Source organism: Fringilla coelebs, assembly GCF_963513975.1.
Source record: "Fringilla coelebs genome assembly, chromosome: 3".
Taxonomy (NCBI): domain Eukaryota; kingdom Metazoa; phylum Chordata; class Aves; order Passeriformes; family Fringillidae; genus Fringilla; species Fringilla coelebs.
In genome coordinates, this window is record NC_140030.1 from 6,853,471 (window position 1) to 6,877,484 (window position 24,014).

The 24,014-nt window shown below is 40.3% G+C and overlaps 1 protein-coding gene across 4 annotated transcripts in view; it reads left to right on the top strand.

The window, feature by feature from the left end:
• Positions 1 to 24,014, top strand: part of CD2AP (CD2 associated protein) — a 76,792-nt gene that overhangs the window by 12,593 nt on the left and 40,185 nt on the right. For 3 of the 4 annotated variants that reach the window (XR_014615985.1, XM_084201543.1, XM_084201545.1), the window contains exon 1: positions 8,757 to 9,001. Coding sequence is in view for 3 of the 4 variants with exons in the window: in XM_084201543.1 (XP_084057669.1) it covers positions 8,771 to 9,001 (231 nt within the window). In the remaining variant the exon portion in view is untranslated. Of the gene's footprint in view, positions 1 to 8,756; positions 9,002 to 24,014 lie in introns of those variants that run through there. The other variant, XM_084201544.1, reaches the window with a different exon arrangement.

Consider the following 24,014-nt stretch of genomic DNA (forward strand, 5'->3'; position numbering starts at 1 on the left):
AGCCGGCACAAGAAACTGATGTTTGAGATGGTTGCTGTTAGAATGCAACGAGTTTCTCATTAGTTGAAATAATTTGGGAGGAAAAGCCTACATTTTAAACTGTTTTCAACTGTTCATTTTCCTAATTATTTCAGGCATTCTTACTGGGCTGTAAAATTCAACACAAACTTTTTATTAAAAATGCATGGTGAGTCATATCTTGGAGAATGCCCCATTGCCTTACCCAATTTAAAAATGCCAGGCGGATCCAGGGCGGCTTCCAGATGGACGAGTTCTGTGCTGACAGAACCAAGTCTCCTGGCTTTAGACTGTCTCAAGGGTAGACTGCTATTTTTATTTTGTTTTTACTTTCCTTTCCTTTTTTTTTTTTTTCTTTTTAATACGGAAGCTATGGATGTAGAGGAATAATACCATATACTGCAGGGCGGACAGAAAGAAAAGGAAAAAGAAACTTTATTCAAGTTGCCTTGTCACAGACAAAGCTGCAGATGTTTCATCCCTGGGAGTGTTCAAGGCCAGGCTGGATGGGGCTTGCAGCAGCCAGGTCTGGTGGCAGGTGTCCCTGCCCATGGATGTTCTTTTAAGGTCATCCAAGCTATCCTGTGATTCAGGAACAAATATCTTTTATGATGTTTTTTGTTATAAAACATACAAATAAATTAACAAATCCCTGCCAGTAGCTTGTTCTTTTTCAGACTTCCTGTAAATTTCACAGATTTCTTATAATCCATGAGATCTCTCATATCCCTCACTGAAGTTTCTTACTTACACTTTTGATTTGACCTTTACAGCTGACAGGAAATTCTGCAGAAATTGGCCAAACTGAAATTGGTTTCATCCACTAAACATTCTCCCAAAAATACCTTCTCACTGTAATGCCACTGACATCCCAATCATGAACTCTCAGACAGTACAATCCCCAGCCAGCTCAAGGTGTTGTCTCACCACACTCCGCAGCAGGAGCTCCTTCTTGAGGTCTAATCTGAATTTCCCCTCTGTCAGTTTAAAACCAGTGCCTCTAGTCCTGTCACTACAGACCTTGGGAAGAAGTATATACTGAAAGGATGCAGTAAGGTAACTGTTATCACTAGAAAGTAGAAAATGTGGTGAGACCAAATAGGAAAATAGCAGAAGTGCCTTTATGCCAGTTTGTTCCTTCCTCTCTTGCAATGGTAGGTTTTTTTCCCTCTAAGCTCATAGCCCTTCATCAACGTGGGAAGCTGGCAGTAGCTGGGCTGTTGGGGCTCAAGTGTGGGGAAGCAAGGAGTTACATGATGTGGGATATTGTAAGAGTTTCAAAGTTGCTTTGTTGCTATTTTTTTGTTTGCTTGTTGTTGCTGGTTTTCTCTGGGGTGTGTGTTTATTCTGACTTCATTTTTTTTTCTAAAAGCTATCTTTATAGCAGTTTAAAATATCCTCAGTGTAAGCACTGGAGAGTACTTACTAAGTTTTTAACAGGTCTTGTAAACCATCACATATCCAACAGTTCTGGCTGGTCAGCCCATGTGCTGAGGAAGTGAAAAGGGGCTTGTTGGGAATTTAGCCTGAGTGCAGCAGTGTCTGACTGCCCTCACTCATCTGTGCTGTTTTGAACCTGCTGAGCCTTCTGAGATGGGGTGTGTTGAAGAGAGAGTGAAGGCTCATACTCACTTCAACATGAAATTACTTGAAACAGAGCAAATCCAGTTGTATCCAAACAGTCCCCAGTGGGTGACAGCAGGGTGTTTGTGGTGCTTCCAGAGACTGGGTGGACATAGCTGAGCTGGTTTTATGTACAATCAGCTTGGGTCCAACACTGTGTGTTTGTATGTATTGGAGGCATCTTTAGTGCTTGAAAGGATTATTTGTTTGCCCAGCAGCCTGAACTAATAAATTGTACAGATTTAGGTTCTCTGTTTTTGAAATAATCCATGACTGGAATCATTAACTTACAACAAATTGGGAATTAATTGGGTATGCTTAAAAGAAAATGTACATAGAATGGCATGAAAATATTTCTATTTTATTGGCATTGTGTTGTATTATAAACTAATGAAAGAATTCTCATGGCTCTGGGCATTTTGCTTAAAATAAGACCACAAGTCAATATTTGAATAAATGAGGTCAGCATTATTTTAAACTGCAGAGAACCTCCTCTGCCACATCCCTTCTTTGTGGCAGCAGAGTTTGCTTGGCTGGCACATGGGATCAAAGCTTCAGGAGCAGGAGGAGGTGTGACTGCTTTGCTACAAAGCTGTTTATCTGGACTGGAGCTGGCACAACTGGTGTGGCTCCCTTGGGAGGAGGCACAGGTAGAAATGGCTCTGCCATGTGTCACTGCCAGGCCAGGGGCTGTAGAGGAGACACGCGCCCTCCTTCTGAGCTCCTGTGAAGGTAAAACATCTCATTGGTGATGCTTAATGCTTGAAGTAGCCTTTGTGATGCAATTGTTTGTAAATCCTCCACGTGGAACCTGAATGTGATGTCTCTGCATGGCTCAGCTCAGTGAAATGTCTGCTCTTTCTGTGTGGTGTCGCTCAAAATTGGTGACTGTACAGTTAAACATGTGTGGACTGCATGGTTTCCATTAGCTAATTACACTTTTTCAGTTTCTTAATAGCATGGAACTGCATCCTTACCATCAGAGTTGACAGGAATCCAGTGACCTTGTATCTGTGATGTGTTCTATTAGGATGTGGTTTCATGGCAGATATTGACTTTGAGCAAAGCAGCAAGTGCTGAAGGGCAAGATGGGTGGATCTGTAAGAGGAAATTGCCTGTGTGAGGGACCTATTCAGATTTCAAGTTTTGGACATTTTTATATCATTGTAGTTTTAGTTTTGTCCCATGGACACAATGCCTGTTAAAGATTAATGTGCATTGAGTGTGTTCCTGGGTTTAGTTTCAGTGAAAATTCCAGATTACTTTGTGAGACTGTTCCACACTGAACTAAACCACCACAAATGAGGTTGGTTTGGAGCTTCACTGAGCAGTGTGCTCCTGATCTGGGATGTAACAGGGATGTAGAGGTTGATCTTAAGTAGGTTTGAAGCACTCTGACCCTGCAGTGAGACATCTTTAAGGCGATAAACTTGCAGAAAGTTCTCACTACAAGCTTTCTCTTGGGCTGTTTTCTTTATCTGATTCACCAGTATTATAAATTACTAATTTAAGCAGAGAGCAGGGAAGAGACCACTGAATGCACACAGAAGAAAGCAGAGGATCACAACATCCTTGGGCTAAGATGTCTTGGAAATACAGCTTTGTGGGTTTCCCACTCTGTTGTTGATGTAATTTTATTGGGCACCATGAGAAGGGAAGTAGGAAATACTGGATGTTTCCATCTGTTCAAGGTTCAGTCCCTCAGCTGTTCTCAGTTGGATGGTTATTGGTGTGTGAAAGGAAGGGAAGGACTTTTGCACAAGACCAGTGCTCAGAGTGGTTTCCCTGGTAGTGGGAAATGCGAGGTGCTTCCCTCCTGAGACTGAGGAAGACCAAACCTACATCTGCACCCCAAAGGAATACTTGGATCTTTGGGGAACTGGTCATTCTGGTCATTTGTAATCAGGAGTGTGAAGCAGATGCAGGGCCTGGAGGAAGCCTGGCTGCAGAGCAGCGGCAGCTCTTGGCCAGGAGGGATTTGTCTTTGGTTCCCAAACCCTGGTGCTCACCTTATGCATGTGTCTTTGTAGACAAAACTCACAGTTTTGAGATCAGGAGCTAGAATTTTAAGGGTAATGGGAAGTCTGTCAGGCCTTTCTATTTAAGCATCTGAGTTGTCATCAGTGACTCAGGTCAGGGTGACAGGAAATTATATGGTATTGAAGTGGAAAGAAAACATTCTTATAATCACATCTTATGTTTAACACTTACGGAATTGTTTTCATTGTTCAGCGTTTAAACACCTGAGCTACTTTTTCAGTGTTAAGGTCTGTTTTAAATGGCTGAACATATACTATTGTGTTAGTATTAAACCAGCTGGAATTCCTATAGCTCATAAATGGTAGAAGCATTTTTGTGGGAAAGCAGTTAGAAAGATCATTCTCCATAAGTTCAGGGCCTGATTTTGAAAATGTTGTGAAGAAGAGTATGGTAGTGAAAAGGGTAAGATTGTGTCCGCTGTGGTCTTTTGTCTTTAGTCTAAACTTGGTCTTCTGTGAAATAAAATATCTTTGTAACTCTATTCATACATAATAACAAAATTGTTATACTTTGTTTTACAAGAGACTAAACTTGGAAGGTTTTATGTGATAAATGTACAAGTGGAAATAGAAGTACTAATGAAGTTTGTTTTAGACATCTAGCAACTGTCTGTTGTGATAAATTGGAAAAGCAAAAGCTCAGTTTCTAACATAACTGCAGTTCTGCTGGCAAGGTACTTCTGGAGGTCACACGTTTTTCCACAGTTGTTGTTCCAATAAATCACTCTGAACTGGCCTGAAACCTGCTTGAAGAGACCTTTATGGAGCACTGCAGCAATTCTTGCTGTTTCACATTGGACTCTGCCCCTCTCCAGGCCTGCCGCAAGTTTCAGCAAGGCTTCTCAGTATATACAAGGATTTCAGTTATCTAATGAATCCCTCTCCCCTCTTTTTAAAAAAATGTATAAGCTATTAAAGTGTGTTTTTAATTGAATTTATTTTAAATCTGGTTTGTCTTTTTTTGTCTACTACAGAAAAGTCACTGGGTTCTGACAACATTGTAATACCCTAAACAAAGTACCAAGAAGGTGAAATTGTGCTCTTTGCTGGATGAGTGCCTATTTCTATTGAAGACACAGGCATGCTGGAATTTTGATATATTTTCCACTCTTCCTTAATTTATGCTTTGATTTCTATTTTAGGGCTACCACAGGGCCTTAGTTACCTCTTATAGGCGGCTTTGGAAAGTGTCTGAGCAGCTGAAGGCATCTTTTGTTTAAAATCAGAGAAGATGGGTATAATGTGGCCATGCTTTTTGGGAGACTTGGCCTCTGCCTTGGCACTGGGATGTGGTTGGCAGAAGAGCTGGTTGTGTAAGGTTTGGACAAGTGGGGAGTCCAGCTGTGCCAGCAGTGACTGAATGCCTGGTGCAGGCAGTGTTGCTGTCTTGGCTGACAGTGGGAGCTATGTTGTCAGAGTTGTTAGGTAGGACACTTTGTGCTGTGGGGAATAGCATAGTCTGTAGCTGCTGCTGACTGGGCTGACTGGCTTTGATGGGTTTGGTGTGTTTTATCACAGAATCAGCCAGGTTGGAAAAGACCTTTGAGATCATGGAATCCAACCTATGACCAAACACCATCTAGAACCCTAAATGCCACATTCAATCTTCCCTTAAACACCTCCCTAGGCTGGCTGTTCCAATATATGATCACTCTTTTCATCCTTTTGTGAAGAATTTCTTCCAAATGTCCAACCTAATTGTTTCACTCTTGTTAGTGAGGTTGTCATCTTACTAAAAAGCAAGAGCTGAGCAGACCCCTCTCACAGAGCTATATTCCTCCAAATATGTCCAGTCAATAATTTTTTTTTGTAGCTCTGTTGGTTTTAATCAGTCAGTTGCCCCTGAAAATGGGTCAGAACTTTGAAAAAACGCCATCTGGAAGGTTTCCTGAGCATATTGGAAAGCTGTCATCAGATGACAGTGTGTTTATATATGTTTAAGTGGCATTTGTTTGTTTTCATTTTGTCCCACTGCCTTTTGTGTTTTCATTGGGCACTGCTTGGTCTTTTCCACACCCTGATCAATGAGATATCCCTGAGCCTTTTCCCAGTTCTTTCAGCCTTTAATTGTGTGCAGATACTGTGAAAATTCAGGAGAAAGTTGTCTGCCCTTCTCAGGTGAACTTTAGTGTTTCTGGATGTGCTAGAAAAGCACAATAAACCTCACAGTGTTCCTGCTTAAGCCTATTTTTCATTTGAGGCTTGATCATTATGCACTTTAAGCTCCAGATAATTGATTTGAGTGAAGTTTGAAAAGGAGAAAGCAGTGTAAGAAGCAGAGGGGAGATAAGATAGAGGGGTTTGATAGCTTGTGTTGCTGAGGAGTTCTGCTGCACCTTCTTCCAGTTGAGAATTTTTAAAAAGTTTTGACCAGGTTATATTGCTGGAGTCCACCTTACTGCTGACTGATTGCAGTGTATCTGTTCTTGAGTAAAACTTTTAAAAGTGAGAACCTGAAACATTCAGAACTAGTACAAGCATTAAGAAGTATAATCAATAAACTAATGTAATTTCTAGTTAGTGTTATTTTATGGAGTTTGATTCCTTAAAAACATTTTCTGTCATTGCTGGACTCTGTTTTTACTTGGGTGAATATAACTTTAGTATTTTTCAGAGATTTATTTAATTTGGACTGTTTTGGCAGTACAGAGGTTTCTTGCCCATCACCTGAATGATTCAACTAGTGCTACTTGCTGATATTGAAAAGCAAAACTTGTGAGTGTTCTTGAGGACCACATGGTAGCAAGACATGGGATGCGTAGCTCCTTGCTGATCCTCTGCCATCATATGGAAAAAATCTATGGGATGAAATATCTTGACATTGCCCATGGTCCCTTCCACTTCCACAGATGAGGCTGCAAAATTCATACCTGTTTTGTCTGTGTATCCATGAGAGCAAGGGTGGCTTTGGGTATCACTCACAAATACAAGAGGAAATTCAGCACCTCAATTTCAAGTGTAAGAAGCTGATGTCTGTTTACTGCTAGTTGTCTTTGGGACATAAAGACATGTGGATGATGACTGGGAGGTTTTTCAGGTTCTCTGTTTGTTGTTGGCATGACCAAGTAGGTGCTTTGTAGTCTGGAAAGGTGACCAAATGAATGTTCTGTGCATGTCAAACACAAATACAGAAACGTTCTCCCAAGGGAATAAATAAACTTTCAGTAGAATTGGTTCATGTTGACACAGTGTGGGTGTGATTATCTACTGCTGCTGTGGAAAAAGGACCAGGTGTTTGGCTGTTCAAGTCACTGCTGTGAGCATTTGCAATGACTGACACTCTGTTGTGATCCGTTTTCCATGTTTAGCTTTGTAAAGCTGTTCCATAGGATATGCTGTCTGCTAATGTGCTTCAAAACAGTGTATCATGAGAGAAATATGTGATATGGATATTTCTTACATTTTGCTACATTTATAGATTCCAGAATGACTATGTTTTGTTGGTTGGACGGTGATGTTTTCATTTGCAGACTCTTAGGTGTTGAATGGCTGTTGTCTTTATGATTTTTGACTGCCAGAATTTCCTGTATGCTTGGCAATATTTTGTCAGCCACTCAAGAGACAATAGTGTGCAGAAGCAAGACAGAACTACTCTTCTTGCTGCAGGCAGTAATGGGGGAATATGATGCTTTGAAACAAGCTAAAGAGTACATTTAGCAAAGATAAATGTCTACAGTACAAAAAGCATGTGCTACAAGTTCCAGGTGCATATCATAGGCAGGTAACTCTGGTGATGGCTTCTGTTAATAAAGAAGAAAATGATGGCTTTGTTAAAGGAAGAAAGTTTAAAAATTAAGTTTTCAAAGTCTTTAAATTAATTCTGGCAAAATTAAGTCTTTGTGTTGATGTCTACTGGTTCCTTTGTTAAAGGGTGCATTCAGAAAATAGTTTGCCAGACATATAATTTAAGCATCTCTTGCATTCATGGCACCATCATGTAGTTCTGTTTTTTACTAAGGGTTTTCTGGCTGTCCATAGGCAGCAGAGGGATAAAGGCTTAATTGCAATCACTGCAGCTGCACTTGTGATTAAAACTGCCCACAGATCAGAATTACACATTGTTTTAATGCAGCTGTAAGTTCAATAACAAGGACATAATGCTTCTTCCTATTTGATTCCTTCATTTTTTAATTAATTGTTGGGTATTATTATGGTCTGATAAAATAGGTTGTAGAAGTTTTTTTCCCAGGTTAATATTTCAGGATTTCTGTCTTTTTACCTTGTGCTCTTGTGCATTGTGATCTGCAGAGGAGAGGGAGGTTTTAGTGAGGACAGTGTTTTAACATTTGGCAGTGCCTGGATATTTGACTGAATTTGAGTGAGAGGGAAGATTATTTGATTGATGCAGGTTTGTGGAAATTTCAGGCATGAACAGAATTTCTTGATGAACAAATGGGTCTTTATTGCCAAACAAGCCTTAAGCTGCCAATGAGCAACTCTCATGGATCTTGTGCAACAGATGGAGCAGTGTATGAATACACTGCTGTGCTCCTCTGAGTAAACTTAATTGTATCAAAAGTAAAGCTCACTTGCTTATTCTACTTCACACAAACCAAATGACTCTGAAGGAGGGTGCTTTTTTACATGTTTGCAATTTAAGTTGTATGATATTGTCAATCACACACCTTCTGGCTGTATTGAATTTCTTGGATCAAACCTGCAAAAATTCTGTTTGTGCAGCAATTAGATTTTGCAAACATAGTAGCAGGCTCAAGTATGAGGATTAACAAAGCATTGCAAGTATGTACCATACACACAGTGTCTGATCCTTGGCCCCAAATGGGCACTGAGTCAGAAGCACTTGCCCTGTGGGCAGTGATTCATAATTGGTAAATCTTCAGCTGGAACTTGGTGGGGAAAAAAATCATTGCCAGCAATTCCTTCCACCAGACATGAACAAAAGCCTACCCACCATCACCAAAATACGACCTGGTGTCCTCTTCCTAAATTTACTTAATTCTAATAGGTGACTATCCAGTTGTTTCTCCCTCTCAAAAATATATGGGAAGGTCACAGTTCACAAATGAGCATTGCTGTGAGGGAGATGCTTGTTGTTAGCATTCATTGTTAGGTTTGCCTTGTGAACATGCATGGCTTTCAAGTTGCATTTCCCAGTCTGGGTTGTATTCATTGTGCATTTTTTTTTTTTTTCCTTTTTAGTGGACTATATTGTGGAATATGACTATGATGCAGTGCATGATGATGAGTTAACAATCCGAGTTGGGGAAATCATCAGGAATGTGAAAAAACTGGAAGAAGAAGGATGGTTGGAAGGGGAGTTAAATGGCAGAAGGGGCATGTTCCCTGACAATTTTGTGAAGGTGAGTTTTCTGCATTGCTTTGATTTTACTGCGATGGTGTGGCTGGGTCATTTTTACTGAAATAGTTGGAATACACAAAAGTTGTATTTGTAACAGGATGATTTTTTTTTTAATGGGAAGACATTCAAGTTGCTAACATTTTTTTAATATGCTTTTGAAGATTTTTTAAAAATTAATGTCTGCTGTCTCTTCTTACTTTAGCATTTATTTTGGCCTGTATCCTTGCATTATGTGTTCTGTGTCACTCTGACTTCAACCAAGTTGTCTGTAGCCATGGTTACCAGCCTCAGTGGGATGAACTGATTAAAAAAACAAGAATATAAAAAACCCCTAAACCTACCCCTGCAGAAGACATCCAGCCATGAGAGAGCTGGCAAAGCGGGGTCACAGCTCAGCTCATCTATAGTGAAAAACTGCATCCTCAGTTTTGTGAGGATCCACATCCACATCCTCAGGCTGTGCTGATGTGAGTTCTTCAGCCTGGATCAAGCTGCGTTATTTGAAGGGGCAATTCTGCTTTACCCTGGACTCTGCTGCTGGCACTGCCTTTTTTGTGACTCTGCAAACTCCTTGGTGTAACACTTCCATATAATCCAAGTGAATGTAGGTATTCCTACCTCTTTTGAAGTGAAATGAATTCTTTGCAAACCAGAACTATCTTAATGTGATACTTTCATGTTGTAAAACCTCAGGGGATATTGGTCCAGTGCTATAAACACTTCTTTACACTTACTTTAAATTTGACAATTTTTTTGAAAAACTGAAAAAGGGAATTATTATTTTCTGATTTACTGTGAGGGGTTTTAAGATTTTCCTTTTAAAACTGATGGGAACAATCCAGTTGTTCTCAGAGAGGGTCTCCTACCAAGGGAAAGCTTGTACAAATGCTTTTCACTTGTCTAACATTTTCAAGTTGTTGGTAGTTTATGTCAAAGTAATTTTTGGGTTTTGAGTCCTGTATAAATAGTAATTTGACCTCAAGTGGTGTTTGATGATCACTGTGCTGATGTTCTTAATTAGCTCTCAAGTGCTGTGTAGGGAGAAAGCATCAGCCTCAGCTCTTTGCTGCTTTGTGGGTCAGCAACTTGTCCTGGGTCAGATGTGACATGTTTCTGTGTTAATTACCATGCTTGTTGGGTCTTTTCTTGCCCTTCTGCAGCTGTGGCTCTTATAAACTTTGTTTAAAATTATTTCCATCCTGACATCTCAGCTGCAGGTATTTTTAATTTTCCAGCTGTTTCTATGTGCATGGCATGGTTGCATGTCCTGAATTACAGGGGACAGTCAGTTTTCTAGAAGGTGTAGGGTTTGGAGAAGCAGAAGGGAAGTTGTGTAGAAGAAAATGATCACTTTTGGTTCATGACAACAATCTTGCCTTCTTGGTACTGGAGCTGAGTGCAGTTATAAAGCTGATCTTGGGAACTCTTCTTCGAGACGGTATGTTTAGGCTGGAAGGCTGTTGTGCAGTGGTGAGATCATGGGAAAACATTAATTGTTAGGGAGGTGAATGAAAGTTGTGTGTTTGCTTCATGGTCAATTTAATTATAGTTTCTTTGTAAAAGTTAATTTACAAGTAGTGATAGTTTGAGAGAATATTTCTGGGAAAGCTGTTGCAAAAAAGTGTTTTGGTGGCATGTTGTTGTTTGCTTGTTGTGTCTTCTCTCATTTGCTGCTCTGGTGGGTTGTTGTGTCATGCTGCAGGATGTATGGGATATTTTTATGACCAGACTGCTGCAAGTACCAAGCCTCAGCAGCTGAACTCAAGTGCCCCTTCTTGGCCTGGTGTGCTGTTAGCACCTGCAAGGTGTGGGTGGCCTGCTGGAGGGGGTGGAAATGAGCTCAAGCAGGGCTGGACTTTGGCCCTGTGAATGAGGAAAGTCCCTGGAGAGATGGATTTATTTGTCTGCTGCTGAGAGCAGCCACCACCACTGGGAGTGGTAAGAACAGTGAGGATGCTGACAAGAAATGAGTACTGCTGATTTCTCATGACCCACATGAAAGGGAAGGAGCACAAGAGTCTGAAAGAGGACAGAAATGTGACCAGAGAGCACAAATTGCTGTGGGCAGTACTAAGGGTTGCACCAAGTTTTACATATTTGATTGCAAAATTCCGGGACTCTACTTAAACATTTATCACTTCCTGAAAGGATCATCTTACTCTCCTGTTATGAGTGTAATTTCATGCAATAGATGAGGATCTCACCTGAATGCATTATGTGGTTAAATTTGTGGCTTATTGGTGACATATATATACACACTGGTTTGTTAAGAATTGAACTGTGGCCGGGATATAGCCTCTCCCTGGATGGTAAACTTTAATTTGTGCTGATCTGGAAAAGATTAAAATTTGAAGCTGAAAGTGCATGTGTTATCCACCAGATTTGCCTTCATGTATAAAATTTAAAAACATAATAAATATGACAGATTAAACTGGGTAAAGATAAACATGTTTTCTTTTTCAAATGTTAGATGTTATTAGAGAAAGTAAATTATTTTTTTAAAAGAAATAAAAACCTTTGATTTTTATCAAACTGGAAAAGAATTGGGAGGAAGGTTCTAATTCAAGCTAGTTTGTTTTTGCTAATTTTGTTAATTTGTCTCTTCTTCATCCTGTGTGAGGGCAAGAAAAGAGCTTGTTGCCTTGGTGCCAGCTGCAAACTGTCCTTGTCTGTTGGGCAGTGTGAGGCTGCTTCTTGCCTGTTAGAAGGACAAGCAAAATGTGGACAGGAGGATTATTGCTGCCTGCTGCCTGAATATGTTGGATGCCCCAGATTCAGACTGTAACTTCACTGCTAAAGCAGATCAGTCCCCTTCTGTTCCCTCCTTCTGGGCTCTGCCCATACATTGGATTTACTGCCATTTTATGCCACCTCTCATCCTTTGACAAATGCATCTTTTCTGTCTGAAGTATGACTGAGTGCTGTCAGCTTCATTTTGGGTTCTTAAAGCAGGAAATAGATTTTTGATTATGTCTTCCTTTTATTTCTCAGGTCTTCTAAATATGCAAAATATTTTTAAGTTGTGGTAAGTTTGTTTCATGCAGTGGTAGTAGTTGGGTCCTTGCTGTCAGAAGTGCAGCAGAGGAAGCTGAGACTGTTTTTAATTGGGTTAATTTGTTGTACAGTGGGGGTGTGCTAAGCACTGTGTGACTGTGAAACACTCCTATGGAGCAGGAAATTGATGGAAGCTTCTTGTGGATACTTATGTAATGCTGATGCTTGGTACCGTGTAACATCATCTGGTAACTTTTTGGTTGGGTTTTAATGGCTTCTCCCCAAGGCTTTTGCATATTGATGCGGAGGTCCTGGAGAATGACCAGAGCTTGGTGATGTCTGGTTCCTGGTGCCAGCTGGGACCAGGATGTTTTCTGTGAGCCCATCACTTCCTGGGTTAATGAGGAGTCTGAGATGGTCTGTCCCAAAAGGTGCAGTTCTTGGTGCTGACTTGTGTTGTTTTGCTTTAAAAGAAAGAGAACTGGTAGACTCAGATAAAGGCAACCCCATAAAGCTTCTGAAACATCCTCAGATACTACTGTGCAGTGCCACGGCGTGGGGTGGGGAGTGGGAGGTGTTGTAAAAGTTGGCTGTGAACTCTGTGTGTGGGATGTCCAAAGCAGTCCTAAAACCAGGAGATGGTGGTAAATGTGCAGTTGAATACAAGCAGGTTAAAAAAAAGTTCAAGCAATTACACTGCCTACTTGTGAAGCTCATTTCCTTGAATTCACTTTTCAGTGCTGCAGCTTCTTAAAGATGTTCTGCCTGTTTTGCAGAGTTGGGTTTTGGAGTGCACATGTTTACAGTGTTATTAACAAAACCTCATCTGAAATTCCTGTTTAAACTGTGTGCATATCCTCTTTGAGTGGGGTTGAATTAGAGTTCTTGTTTCTGACATTGTTATTGCCATTTTTCTGCTTCTTCCTGTATGGGCAATTCAAAATAAACAACTTCATAAATTCCTGAAAGGATTTAGCAATGGAACCTAGCAGACTTTTATTGTTTCCTTTGAGAGCAGCTTTTTCTTTCTAAAATCATCATGGTGAAAAATATGCACACATTCACATTCAATGTGATTTAGAGAAGTGTAGTAATGCTGTTAGATGGAATGTGTGAAGTTTTTTGAGTTATTAATGTGTGTGGAATGTGGAAGACTTTTTGATTTTGGGTTGGGTTTTACCTCTCTTTGCTTCTAGACTTTATATAATATACAGGAACAGTTCTCTGAAAGTAAAGATTAAGAGTTCAGGCCTCCCCTCCTTCAGGAAATCCCCCAGACCTCCCTCTTTTCTCTAGCTCAGTGAATCTTAACTCCTTTTTTTGCATTTGCTTTGACAAGATGGACTAAGATTCATTTTTGTTGATTTATTTGTTTTGAGGAATTCTATTCATTCTCCAGACACCTGTTGTGTTGATAACTGAAAGTGATGATTTGGTGTTCATCCTTCTGCTTATTTTCTTAAGGTTTTTGTCCCTACATAGCTGAGAAGTGTTTTTTAAGAACTGAAGTTCCTTGTTTTATTTCATTTATTGCTATCTTAGTTTTGTAAATAGTTGTATTGTGAGTAATAGGCTTTGCATGGTAGTAAAACCAGTTTGATCATAAGCTCACGGCAGTAACTCGGATGAGGGAGGAGCAGTGCATAGATTAATCAGTAGCTTTCATCGGTTAAGGCACAGAAGTTTGCCAGCAGGCTTTGGGGACGTCCTGGTGAGCGAGCTGGGCACTGCTCTGAGTGAGTCTGGGCCATGCAGCCCCTCAGCCTTGGGGCTGGTGCGGGGACAGCCTCCTGCCTGCACAGGTGTGAGCAGCTGCTGCTGCTCTAGCCCCGAGCCTGGATCCTCTCCAGGTTAACACGTGAACTTTGCTCGCTGTGACATTTTTCTTCCTCCCCCTAAATAAAAAAATCTGCAACACTGGGCGTGTTTGAGCAAATATGTCCTTGGAAGTGGTAAGCTTGTTTTATTTTCCATATGTTTTTAACATCAAATGTTGTAAACAGACTTTGTGTTTTGGGATAGTGAATGGAGACAGCATGAATTTAAAAATTATGCTTGCAATAAGATTTTGAGAGTTTATTTAGTATATGGTGTAAATTCTGCGTCTTAGAATTGCTTGTGTAATAAAATTACTTGGGGTTGGTTTAGCTCATGTTCCCTTCTGTAGTATAGGGAGACGCTTACAGATTGCTTGTAGCTACTTTGCTTGCAGAAAGGGATCCTTTCTAAAAGGATGATTTGTTTTTAGTTGATTCTTTCTGTTCAACTTCCTGGTCTGTGTGTTTGTGGAAACAAAACACAGCCCAAGCCTCTTTTCTTCCCTTTTCATCACCCCTATATGAACACTTGAGAGTAGCCCTGCTAACCTACCTTCTTAAGCCTGTTTACTGCCTCTGTCCTGTATTATCACTGTTGGGATGCTGTTAAACACAAGTGTGCTGTGAACCAGTGAGAGAAGTTTTGGCTGCAAGCTCCTTCAAGCATAGCATCTTCCTTAATTCCTTTTCAAAAATTGACCTCACCCAGAACTTTAAACAGGAATCATGGAGTTGGGAGGGATTGCAGACAAGACAGTCTCTTCTAGGTTAGTTCTAATCTGGGCACTATTAAAAAGTGTAGTAACATTAGTTAAAAAAGCAGCTGAATAAAAAAACTTTTAAGCAAGGGGTATAGGTTAAGCCGTATGCATATGGCATAAGCCATATGCATTTAGTTTGAAATAAGTAGGATGTATATAAGGACTAGAATAAAATACCTATTTTCAAAACATTGCCATCTGCTCCTTAAAGTATTCTGTCCAAAATCTTTGCATCCAAGTAAGGCTTGGAAAAAACAAGATTTACAGCAATTTATCAGTCCTGTTGGTCAAATTACATTTCAGTGTATACAGCCTTTTCCTTTGCTTTATTATTGTTTTGAAGAAACTGTCACCACTGGCAGTGGGTTGTACAGGGAGGTGACACTGCATGCTCAGAGCAGTGCTGATTCCCAGGCAGAGTAGGCAGTCCTGCTGGTAAGAAGGTGATGTTTGCTTCGGAGCTGGCAGTTCTTGTTTCTCAGAAACAAAGATTACATGCAAGATTGAAAGCCATATTAAGTAATTTCAGTTTCAGTGCTGAGTATACCAGAGAAGTGCTGAGCTCTTTGTCTTCAGGCAAGGAGTGAAGCTGAGCACTCAGGCTGGTGCTTTAACACCTGTTGCAGATACGTATGATGGCAACCCATTGTTCCTGCTGATTTTTCTTCAGGCTTTTAGGGGAAATAGGGCCACTGGAGGAGAGTGTCATTTCAGGGGGTACCTTGTGGGTTTGCCTGAGCTGCACCTGCTAATCCCATCCATTGGCACATGCCTGGGATTTGTGAGAATGGTGATAATGATTCCTGTGCTTGTGGGGTGGGAGACAAGTCTCTGCTATCCAGCTGTTTTGGCCGGAATAAACAAGGAAGCAGTTTTTTTCAGACTGGAATGTTGGTAATTGGCTTAGGTGAGCCTTGCTTAGGATGTGGAAACTACTGTTTCCAGAAACAACAGCAAAGAAAATTAAATCAACTGAAAACATTGACAGGTATAACCAATAGCACTGATATGTTAGCGTTTTCGCTGTCTTTCAGAGCTCACCATGATTTATTCTTACTCCTGTGACTTTTCCAGTTGAGTCACTGGACTGACTGCCTGGGCTCAGACCAGTTGGGTCCCAACCCTGTGAAGTCCCTTTGTGATGTGACTGTCTCTGGCATGAAGAGGGGAAGTCTGGAGGTGTGTTTGATTTAGCACTGTAGAGCTGCTGTTGCTGACCCAGCTCTGCCCACACAGCCATTTGTGTCAGGTTGTCTTTTCAGCTGTCACCACATTCACACAGGAATTTCCTTTGTTGGTGTTGGTTGGGGATGTGTGAATTATTTCATATTCTAAGGCAGTGTAAGTGTCTTGTTTGGTAAGACAGAGCATGCAAGTGAGTTGGCTATTTAAAATATTTGTCTTGATGGACTGTTAGATCTGAAATGTCACAGATGCTTTCCTCAAAACTGAGCTATTTAACTGCAGGAAATTTGTTGAAATGATGTGCCCCTTTCCCTGTCCAGGATGACCTGTGCTTTAAGATCACCTGAGAAAAAGATTTCACTTTGCATTCACAAACTATTGTTTTATTGTAAGAATAAAAATCTGTGGTGTTGTGAAGTCTTCAGTGGCTGAATGTGAGCACAGAATAGGAAAAACACTCGTGGTTCTTGTAATATTTAGTATCTTTTCAAATATGGAATATATATATGTTGATACTGTGTTGTCAAGGGCATGAGAGAAATGGAAAGAGCTTCTAAGTTTTGGCTCAGTGGCAGCACCGATATGGAACTTTAGGTGCTGTTCTAAAGGACAGCAGGATAAAGCATGATTAATGTGATTAATGACCTGTGTGAATAATGCTTAATATGCTAATCATTCCCTGTGATTTGAGTTATCCAATTTTGTTGATTGTACCTGTGCCTCTTGCTTTCCTAAATGCCACATTGGCTTGTGATGTTGCTCTGTGGTAACGGCACACTCCTGGATACTCCCAGAGCTGCTGTGATTGAGTGTGATGGTTTGTGGGGAAGGAGTAGCAGGTTTTTACATGTCCTTATTCCTGTAATCATGTGAAGCAGTCTGCTTCTTTGTCCATCCTTATTTAGTTGTTACACTTGATTCATGTCTAATTTTATAGCTTTCTCTCCAAGCACAGGAGCAAGTCAACCATTCCCTGCCTGGAGGCTGCAAACAGGGTGTGCTTCATCAGGAGGTGTTTGCAACCATCACTGGGTAAACTGCACAAAGTATTGCTCAGGCAGCAGAGACTGAGTGGGCTTGTGCAGGAACATGACTTTTTAAGTTTAGACTTTCCCTGTGTACAGAAGTCTAAAATGCAGCTATAAAAATGCACTCTGGAATTAGCATATGTAATAAGACCAAAGAGGTCAGTTATCCAGGTGCTGTTTGCTGTAATGTTTGTTACATCCTAGGAGGCTCTGGCTGCACATTCCAGCCATGTAACTGTAGTCCTTTGCCATATGTCTCATAAATCAATATGTGTGTACACCCAACACAGTTAATATTAAATCAATTATTTTGCTTTTTATGAGGTGGAATGAAGTAATCTAAGTGTGAACTTGAAGCTTAAACCTGCACAAGGGTAGCTCATCTCTGTCCTGTCATCTCTTAATATTTGCACCAATTGTGAATTTTTTGTTTGGTGGTTCATCATTTTGGGGGGGAAGTTAGGTCTTCTCTACTGTAGTGCTTTCAGTATTGAGTTTCAAATGTATGTGTTCCTTGAACACTGGCTTTATTCACTATTATGAGCTGATCTGAAAGTTAATTGTGGTAAATATTTTCTAGATTTAACAAGCTTTTTTGATGCTCTTCACTATGTAAAAATATATTTTGGTGTATGTATGTAAATTCATTAGCTTTGGACTTGTAATACGCTTTTGAATTCTTAGAAACTGATGGTGATAAGCATGTTACATAGATGTTTTCAAAACAGGAGCAGAAAGCAAGATGCATTTTCAGTTAAAAACATTAGTTAATGTATGAATCTCTGGTAATACCTAATCTTTAAACCTTTTCTAATATCCACTGAGACTCCAGATTTATATTTTTAGCTCTTATTTGACAATCTCTTAAGCATTTAATTTTGTGCCCTGGGCAAGACTTGTGGAGGGATGTGGATGTGTCAGTGTTTTAACTTGTGGCTACGAGTGAAATGCTGAAGGTTTTACAGGGAATGCAAAGAGATGGTGCCTTGGAAAAAGGATGCAGGGAAGAAGAAAGCTGAGTGCAGCAGTGGAGGCAGAAAGACAGGATGATGGTGAGAAGGAACAAGAGATGTTCCGAGTTAAGCATCAAAGTGAACCTGTAGTGGTTACTGATCCCACATTTCTCTGGACCAGCAGGAGAGGCAATTAACTGGGAGAAGGGAAAGAAATGTCTTCCTGCCTTCCCATGTGTGGGAAGCTGATTTAACACATGTGCTGTGGGAGCTGGAGTTCTGTCTTGCCTTCTGTGATTCTTGCTTTCATTGATCTGAAGCACTATTTTGTGGCTGGTGGTTGACAGGACATTAACTGTTATTCTATAAAACAATTACAAGAAATATAATTAAATTTTCACATATACATATTAGCAAATATAATAGAGAAGAAATGCAATCAGCATTTAAAAACGGTTTTATCTGGCTATGAACATGACAACACCATAAAATATTTTTAAGGTATTCTTTTCAGAAGTATTTAAAAATGAACTCTTTTCTTAATTAAATGGTTGGGAAACATTGATGTAAAGATCTGTGCTTCCTCTAGTTACTCCTGTTAATTTAGGATTCTTTGCTCTGCTGTTGGAGACGTGGTGAGCTGACTGCTGAGCTTTCCTGCATCTGGGCTTTCAGGTTTTGTTTGAGGTCTCTTGTATTTTGTCAATATTAACAAGACTTCATGTCAGATTCTGTTTCGACACTTGCTTGGTGCAAAGTTTATACATATCCAATTCTCCATGAAAAAATGAAATTATTTGTAGATATAAAAACTATATGCATGTATTTTTATAATCTGTATCAAAATCTGAAACTTCAAGCCTACTTCTACATTACCTCTATAGAGTGTTCCTTATGTAGGAAAGTTCAGCTCTTTCTTTGTTCTTTACCTTCAGGTACCACAATTATTTGATGACTCAGGTTTTAGTCTGCAAATCTGCAGCAATTCAGTTAATTTTTTATACTTCCTAGAGATCCCACTTGCTCCACATGTTGCGTATTTTGAGAAAGTAGTGATACCTCGCCTGAGTTGATGATTGTTTTCCTCCCACACAAGGAGACAGTATGATTAAAAGATCTATATTTAGCATAGATGATAACATGTAAAAATATTGATAACTTGTTAAACTGTGTTATGTGATGTGGTTTTATAGAAAGCAACAAGTCAGACTGTGAAGAGACAAAGGCAGGGAGTGATGCTGCCTCTGTTGGTTCAGTCTGATGGAGGGTCAGCTCTTAAACCCAGTGATTCACTGTTAAACATTCCCTACTTCAACCATAAATTAAGTCCCCAATAATCAACCTATGGCACCTGTTACACTCTCCAGGAGGTAAGTTGTCTTGCAAAACAAAGGTTATCCATCTTGTCTATTCTTCAGATGGTAGCTGCTTTCATTTTTAGGTGATTTGTTTCTATTGTTAAGAATAATGTTTCATTCTCTGGAGGGTCAGGGGCAGCCTCTGAGCTCTCCCAGCCAAGCTCTTCTCTTGGGAGGTGGAACTTGCTCTGATCTCCTGAATGCTCCAGGGAAGGAGCTCAGCAGCTTCTCAGCTATTTTGGTCCGTGGATTTTCTTGATGTTTCCCTTTAGCTCAAGTAATGTAATGGGACAAGTAGGAATAGCTGCACATTACTCACCTTTCTTTCATTGCCTTTATTAAATATTTTGCCTCTGGGCACAAACATTGAGGATGAGAAATCATGTTTTCTACTCAAGGAAGAGACACAGGCAGAATGAAAGGATGCAGGTTATCTGAGATTTAAGTGACTGGAGCTGTTAAGGCTGCCATGTGCCTGCCTGTCTATTGCTGTTACTAAAACTGGAAATGTGGTGCCTAAATAATTAGTTATGTGAAGATTTTTGTGCTCCAGGAGCTCAGGTTTCATTGCTCTTGAACAGGTTACAGATGACAATCTCTCCTCTGTAGGCAGCTGTACAGATTTTTATATGTATTTATATGTATTTGTGTGTGGTTTTTTTCAGGAATGGGATTTTGCAAGCTGTGAACTTGTATAAACAGAACTATTGCCTGCTTCCAATTCCTCCCTCTCCCCTAAAATGACAGGTTCAATTCTGAGTTACTTATTTTCTTCTCAGTAAAATGTGAGTCATGGGCTCAATTTGTCAGTCCATGGGTTCTTCATTGCTGTTCTGATGGAGAAGAAAAGAGATGAGATAATTGTATGTGTAGGCTCAGACGTTTATCTTTGTGTATTCTTTATCTCACCCTCTTTAGAGACTAAGACCATTATCTGCTGCTTGAGATCTTGCTTTAAAATGCACTCAGCCCTAAGGAGTAATGCATATAATTTTTGCACAAACTGATGTTACAGTGGAATATAAGAAGTCTGAAGATTATTATTCCTTGTATAATGGCATATGTAGGAGGAGATGACAACTGATGCCTTAATATTTATGCTTGAAGAATCTAGCTAAGGATTTAGATTTGCTGGATAATGAACTTCCCTGTGCTCAATAATTCAGGAGTAGACTTTGTATTTTTAACTCATGGCCTTTCAGATGCTCTGACCTGCTTTCTGCATCTCCACTGCCTGCCTGATTTGGGAGCTCTTGGCTTCTGGCGAGGGAAGTGGGGAGGATCCAGCTGTCCTCGCTGGAGCCGTGGGTGGGCGGGCAGTGCTGGAGGGGAGGCTGCTCCTGCTCGCCTCGGAAGTAGGTCAGGAGTGCCCGCTTGTTTGAACAGCATCATGAGACTGTGCGTGCATTTATATGTGTTGCATTTTTGTCTGCATATAAAGAATAGTTCCTGCATCACACATTGCTGCACTTAAAGGATTTTGAGATTTTTATTTGTAAACATACATTTCCTTGAGTGATTATTAAACCGTGGAAGGTGCAATTAAAGCAAAAACCACTTTTTTTTTTTCTTTGGCCAGGTAAATTTATATACTTGTTTTTTGCCTGTCAGACTGTAGTGAGTTTGTAAGTGTTGTGAAATACACATTTAGTGGAGAATATGAAAACTTCAGACCTTTATGACTACTGCTGTAGTTCACAACAGAGCAAGTGGGTGGTTGCTTCCCAGTGGAGTGTGTTTTACGCCAAGAGACAGTCTGTATTGACCTTGTACTGCCAAGTCATAAGTGCATTAAATCTGCGCTGCTCATGGAAACACTGACAAGCCTTGAACTGCAATGGACTGGCAGAATAAAAATATTAAAATTTCCAGCTGCAGTTAATGTCATATTTCCATTTTGGTTTTGCTGGCTGGCAGCTGGCAGTGGCCTCACCTCGGAACAAGATGAAGTGTCCTGGAGGTTTTTGTTGGTATTGTCACAACACAGACTCTATCTGATAATTTGGGTATACAAGGCTGACTTAAAACCCACCAAAAACAAAGAAAACTGCCTTGTGAAACCCATGGACAGGAGTCTTGGGCATGTTCAGGTTGGGTATAGTGGTACCTCAGAGGTGGGACCTGTAGGCAGTGTCATTTTCCAACACTGAAGTTCAAGCAAGCTGTTTGGAAGCGATGTAAGAATTGCAAACTCTTATTAATGTTATTAATAGGGCATGAATTAATGTTTGCATCAATAACTGTCAGTTTTGAGAGGTCCAGTCTGTATTTGTGTAGAAATGACTTCTTTGTGAAAGGAGTCATAAGGATGATACCCAGGATGAAGGTGCTAGCAGGGGTGATGGGTGTGTATGTCAGAGGGTCCTGATGTGTGCTTTTGAAAACGAATCTTGGAGCACTTCCCTGCTGTTAGAAGACTGATGTGAACATAGGGTTGTGGTGTAGTGGACCACATGCAGGTGTGGAGAGCAGGGATTCCTGAATTTGTTTCGGTTTGGTTTAATTTTAATATGGTTTATAATGCCCCAAGGAAGGATAATTAATGTTGCAGTTCTTCTCTAACAATGAGAACAAAAAAATAATCTTGCTTTACAAGAATGTTAAAAAGGGTAGAGGGTTAAATATGAAAAAAGCAGTTCCTGGCCCATTTAGTCATTGCTTACTGACATCTTCTGTAGTTATTTGTCAAAACTAGATTTATGCCTGACTGTTGTGGCAGAACTCTCTTGTGTGGTTGTTTTTTCTCTCCTTGCTGCAGAGCAGCTCTATGTGATGCTCCAGTGCTGGTTTCTGATTCACAAATAAAATGTCACAGTTGACTCTGATTCAAACCTGGCTGGTACCAATCCAGTACCCACGTCTGCTCCTTGTAAATCTGAACAGATTTGCAGTCTCTGCTCCTGTTTTTATCACAGACATGTTGAGCTTCTCCTTGCATCCTCTTTACTTTGTGTGTCTTGGATTAGGATGATTTCTCTTAATTGTGTATTGAAGTGTTCCCAGCTTTCCTATCCTGGCTATGGTAGGAAGGTACAGAGAGTACCTGGTGCTGCCAGGCTCTCCCACTATCTGATTGTTCTTTTTGATGCTGCTGAGGAAGTTCTTCATCATCAGTAAAACTCCAGCCTTTGACTCAGGCAACAAAATTTTTTGTGTGTAATGACTATACACAGAATTATTTTACATACTATTTTTTTAATGTAAATACACTGTACTTCCTGCTAAAATTTGCCATTGTCTTGTGTTAGACCCACAGTATTTTTTACCTGTCACTACTTCAGGTGGACACTCAAGCCTGGCAAAAAAGTTGCTCAAGCATTCCTATTTTTGGTTTTGGGTCTTTGGTCTTCTGTAGTGGGCATTGCTTTTGTCTGAAATAATTTCCTTTTATAACCTATCCATTATTTTTCTGCCTTAGATGCCTGACTTAAAATCATATTATCTGTTTAATTCAAATCACTGATTAAGGTGGTACTTATCTCACAATATTTTCTAGCATTTGGAAGTGGTGTGTGAGTGTTGGTTTTTGTTCTTTTTTCATCTAATAAATAAATTAAAAAAAAAAAGGAGTCATGTTTTTGACTGAACTGCTGGTGTGGAGCTTGCCCACTTGCTTTTTGCATCTATGCTTTTTACAAAGCAATTGAAGCACCTGCTTCTGAAGTCTTTTGCAAAATGCTGACCTCGAGAAGGAGCCTGGAGCTGACTCCTCGCTGGAAAGTGTTACAATTGAGAAACCTGGGGAAGTACTAGTTCCTGGTGCAGCTTGGAGATTTCAGAGCCTCTGTATAAATTGCATAGCAAAAAGAAAAAAAAAAATTTAAAAATCCTGGGGCAGGCAAAAGCCCTCTAGGCAGATTTTTGAGTACCAATATGTTTTTAAGATGAGCAGAATGGCCTTGGCAGCTAGAAAGGCATTTTGGAGGTAACAAACTTTTCATCTATAGCCACATTTAATTGCTTATGGCTTTATGAGACTTCTAAGTAATGGGCCAAAAAACAGCTGTAGGCCTGAGAATGACAAAATCTTTGAGATGTGAAATGTCTACTCAAATAGGAGGTAGGCAGGACCCTGTGCTATTCAAGAGGAGTTAGTTTTTAGTTTGTTTTGGGTTTTTTTTGAACTTGGAAGATGGGATGGATTTCAGCAGAGCTAAGATCTCCAGGGCAGAAGTCACTGTGGAGGAAGGAGAGTAACAGCAGGAACTACTCAACTGTTTTCTAAAAAGCTTTTTTTATGTAATGGAGATGAGTGGGAGGAAAAATCTTGCTGTCTGTAGTCTTGCTCTGTTCTTTTGAGAAATTGAAAGATGCTTTGGTCTGTTTAACTTGAGGTTCATAGTACATTTGAAAGCATCAGTGGGTGTTCAGACCTGCTGAGTTTTCCAGCTGGACAGCTACAAGTAAGAAAGCTGGGCTGTAATAGTCCAAAAAGCACCAGACAGACAGGTCCTGGGGAATATGTTTCTCATATTTTTGGCATTTTATCAATGTATGGGCTTTGTTGTCTTGAAGCTTATGTTCAAGAGTTCACGTGACAAGAGTGTATATATATGCCTTGCCAATTCTGTTTTCAAGTATTAAATATTTTATTGCAGCTACAGCTGCAATAACTCATGGAGTTGTTAACCAGTGGCTACTGATGGTGGATACAAGAATTGTTGTGAAGTGGATCACAAAAAGCAGCAAGTACTTATGGGTGTTTGCATCCCGAGGGGTGCTGTGGAGCAGAAAGGGATTCACAGCTGCAGGCACAGGAGGGAGGGGAGGTGATCCATCTCCTTGATGGAACCCTTATGGGTGCTCTGGGAATGTGGGAGGATCTGAGCTGCAGGAGCTCTAAAGAGCATCTGGGATTTTGGCTGCTGGAAGCTGTGTTCTGCAATAGATGGGCCATTGATCTGACTTAATGGGTTTG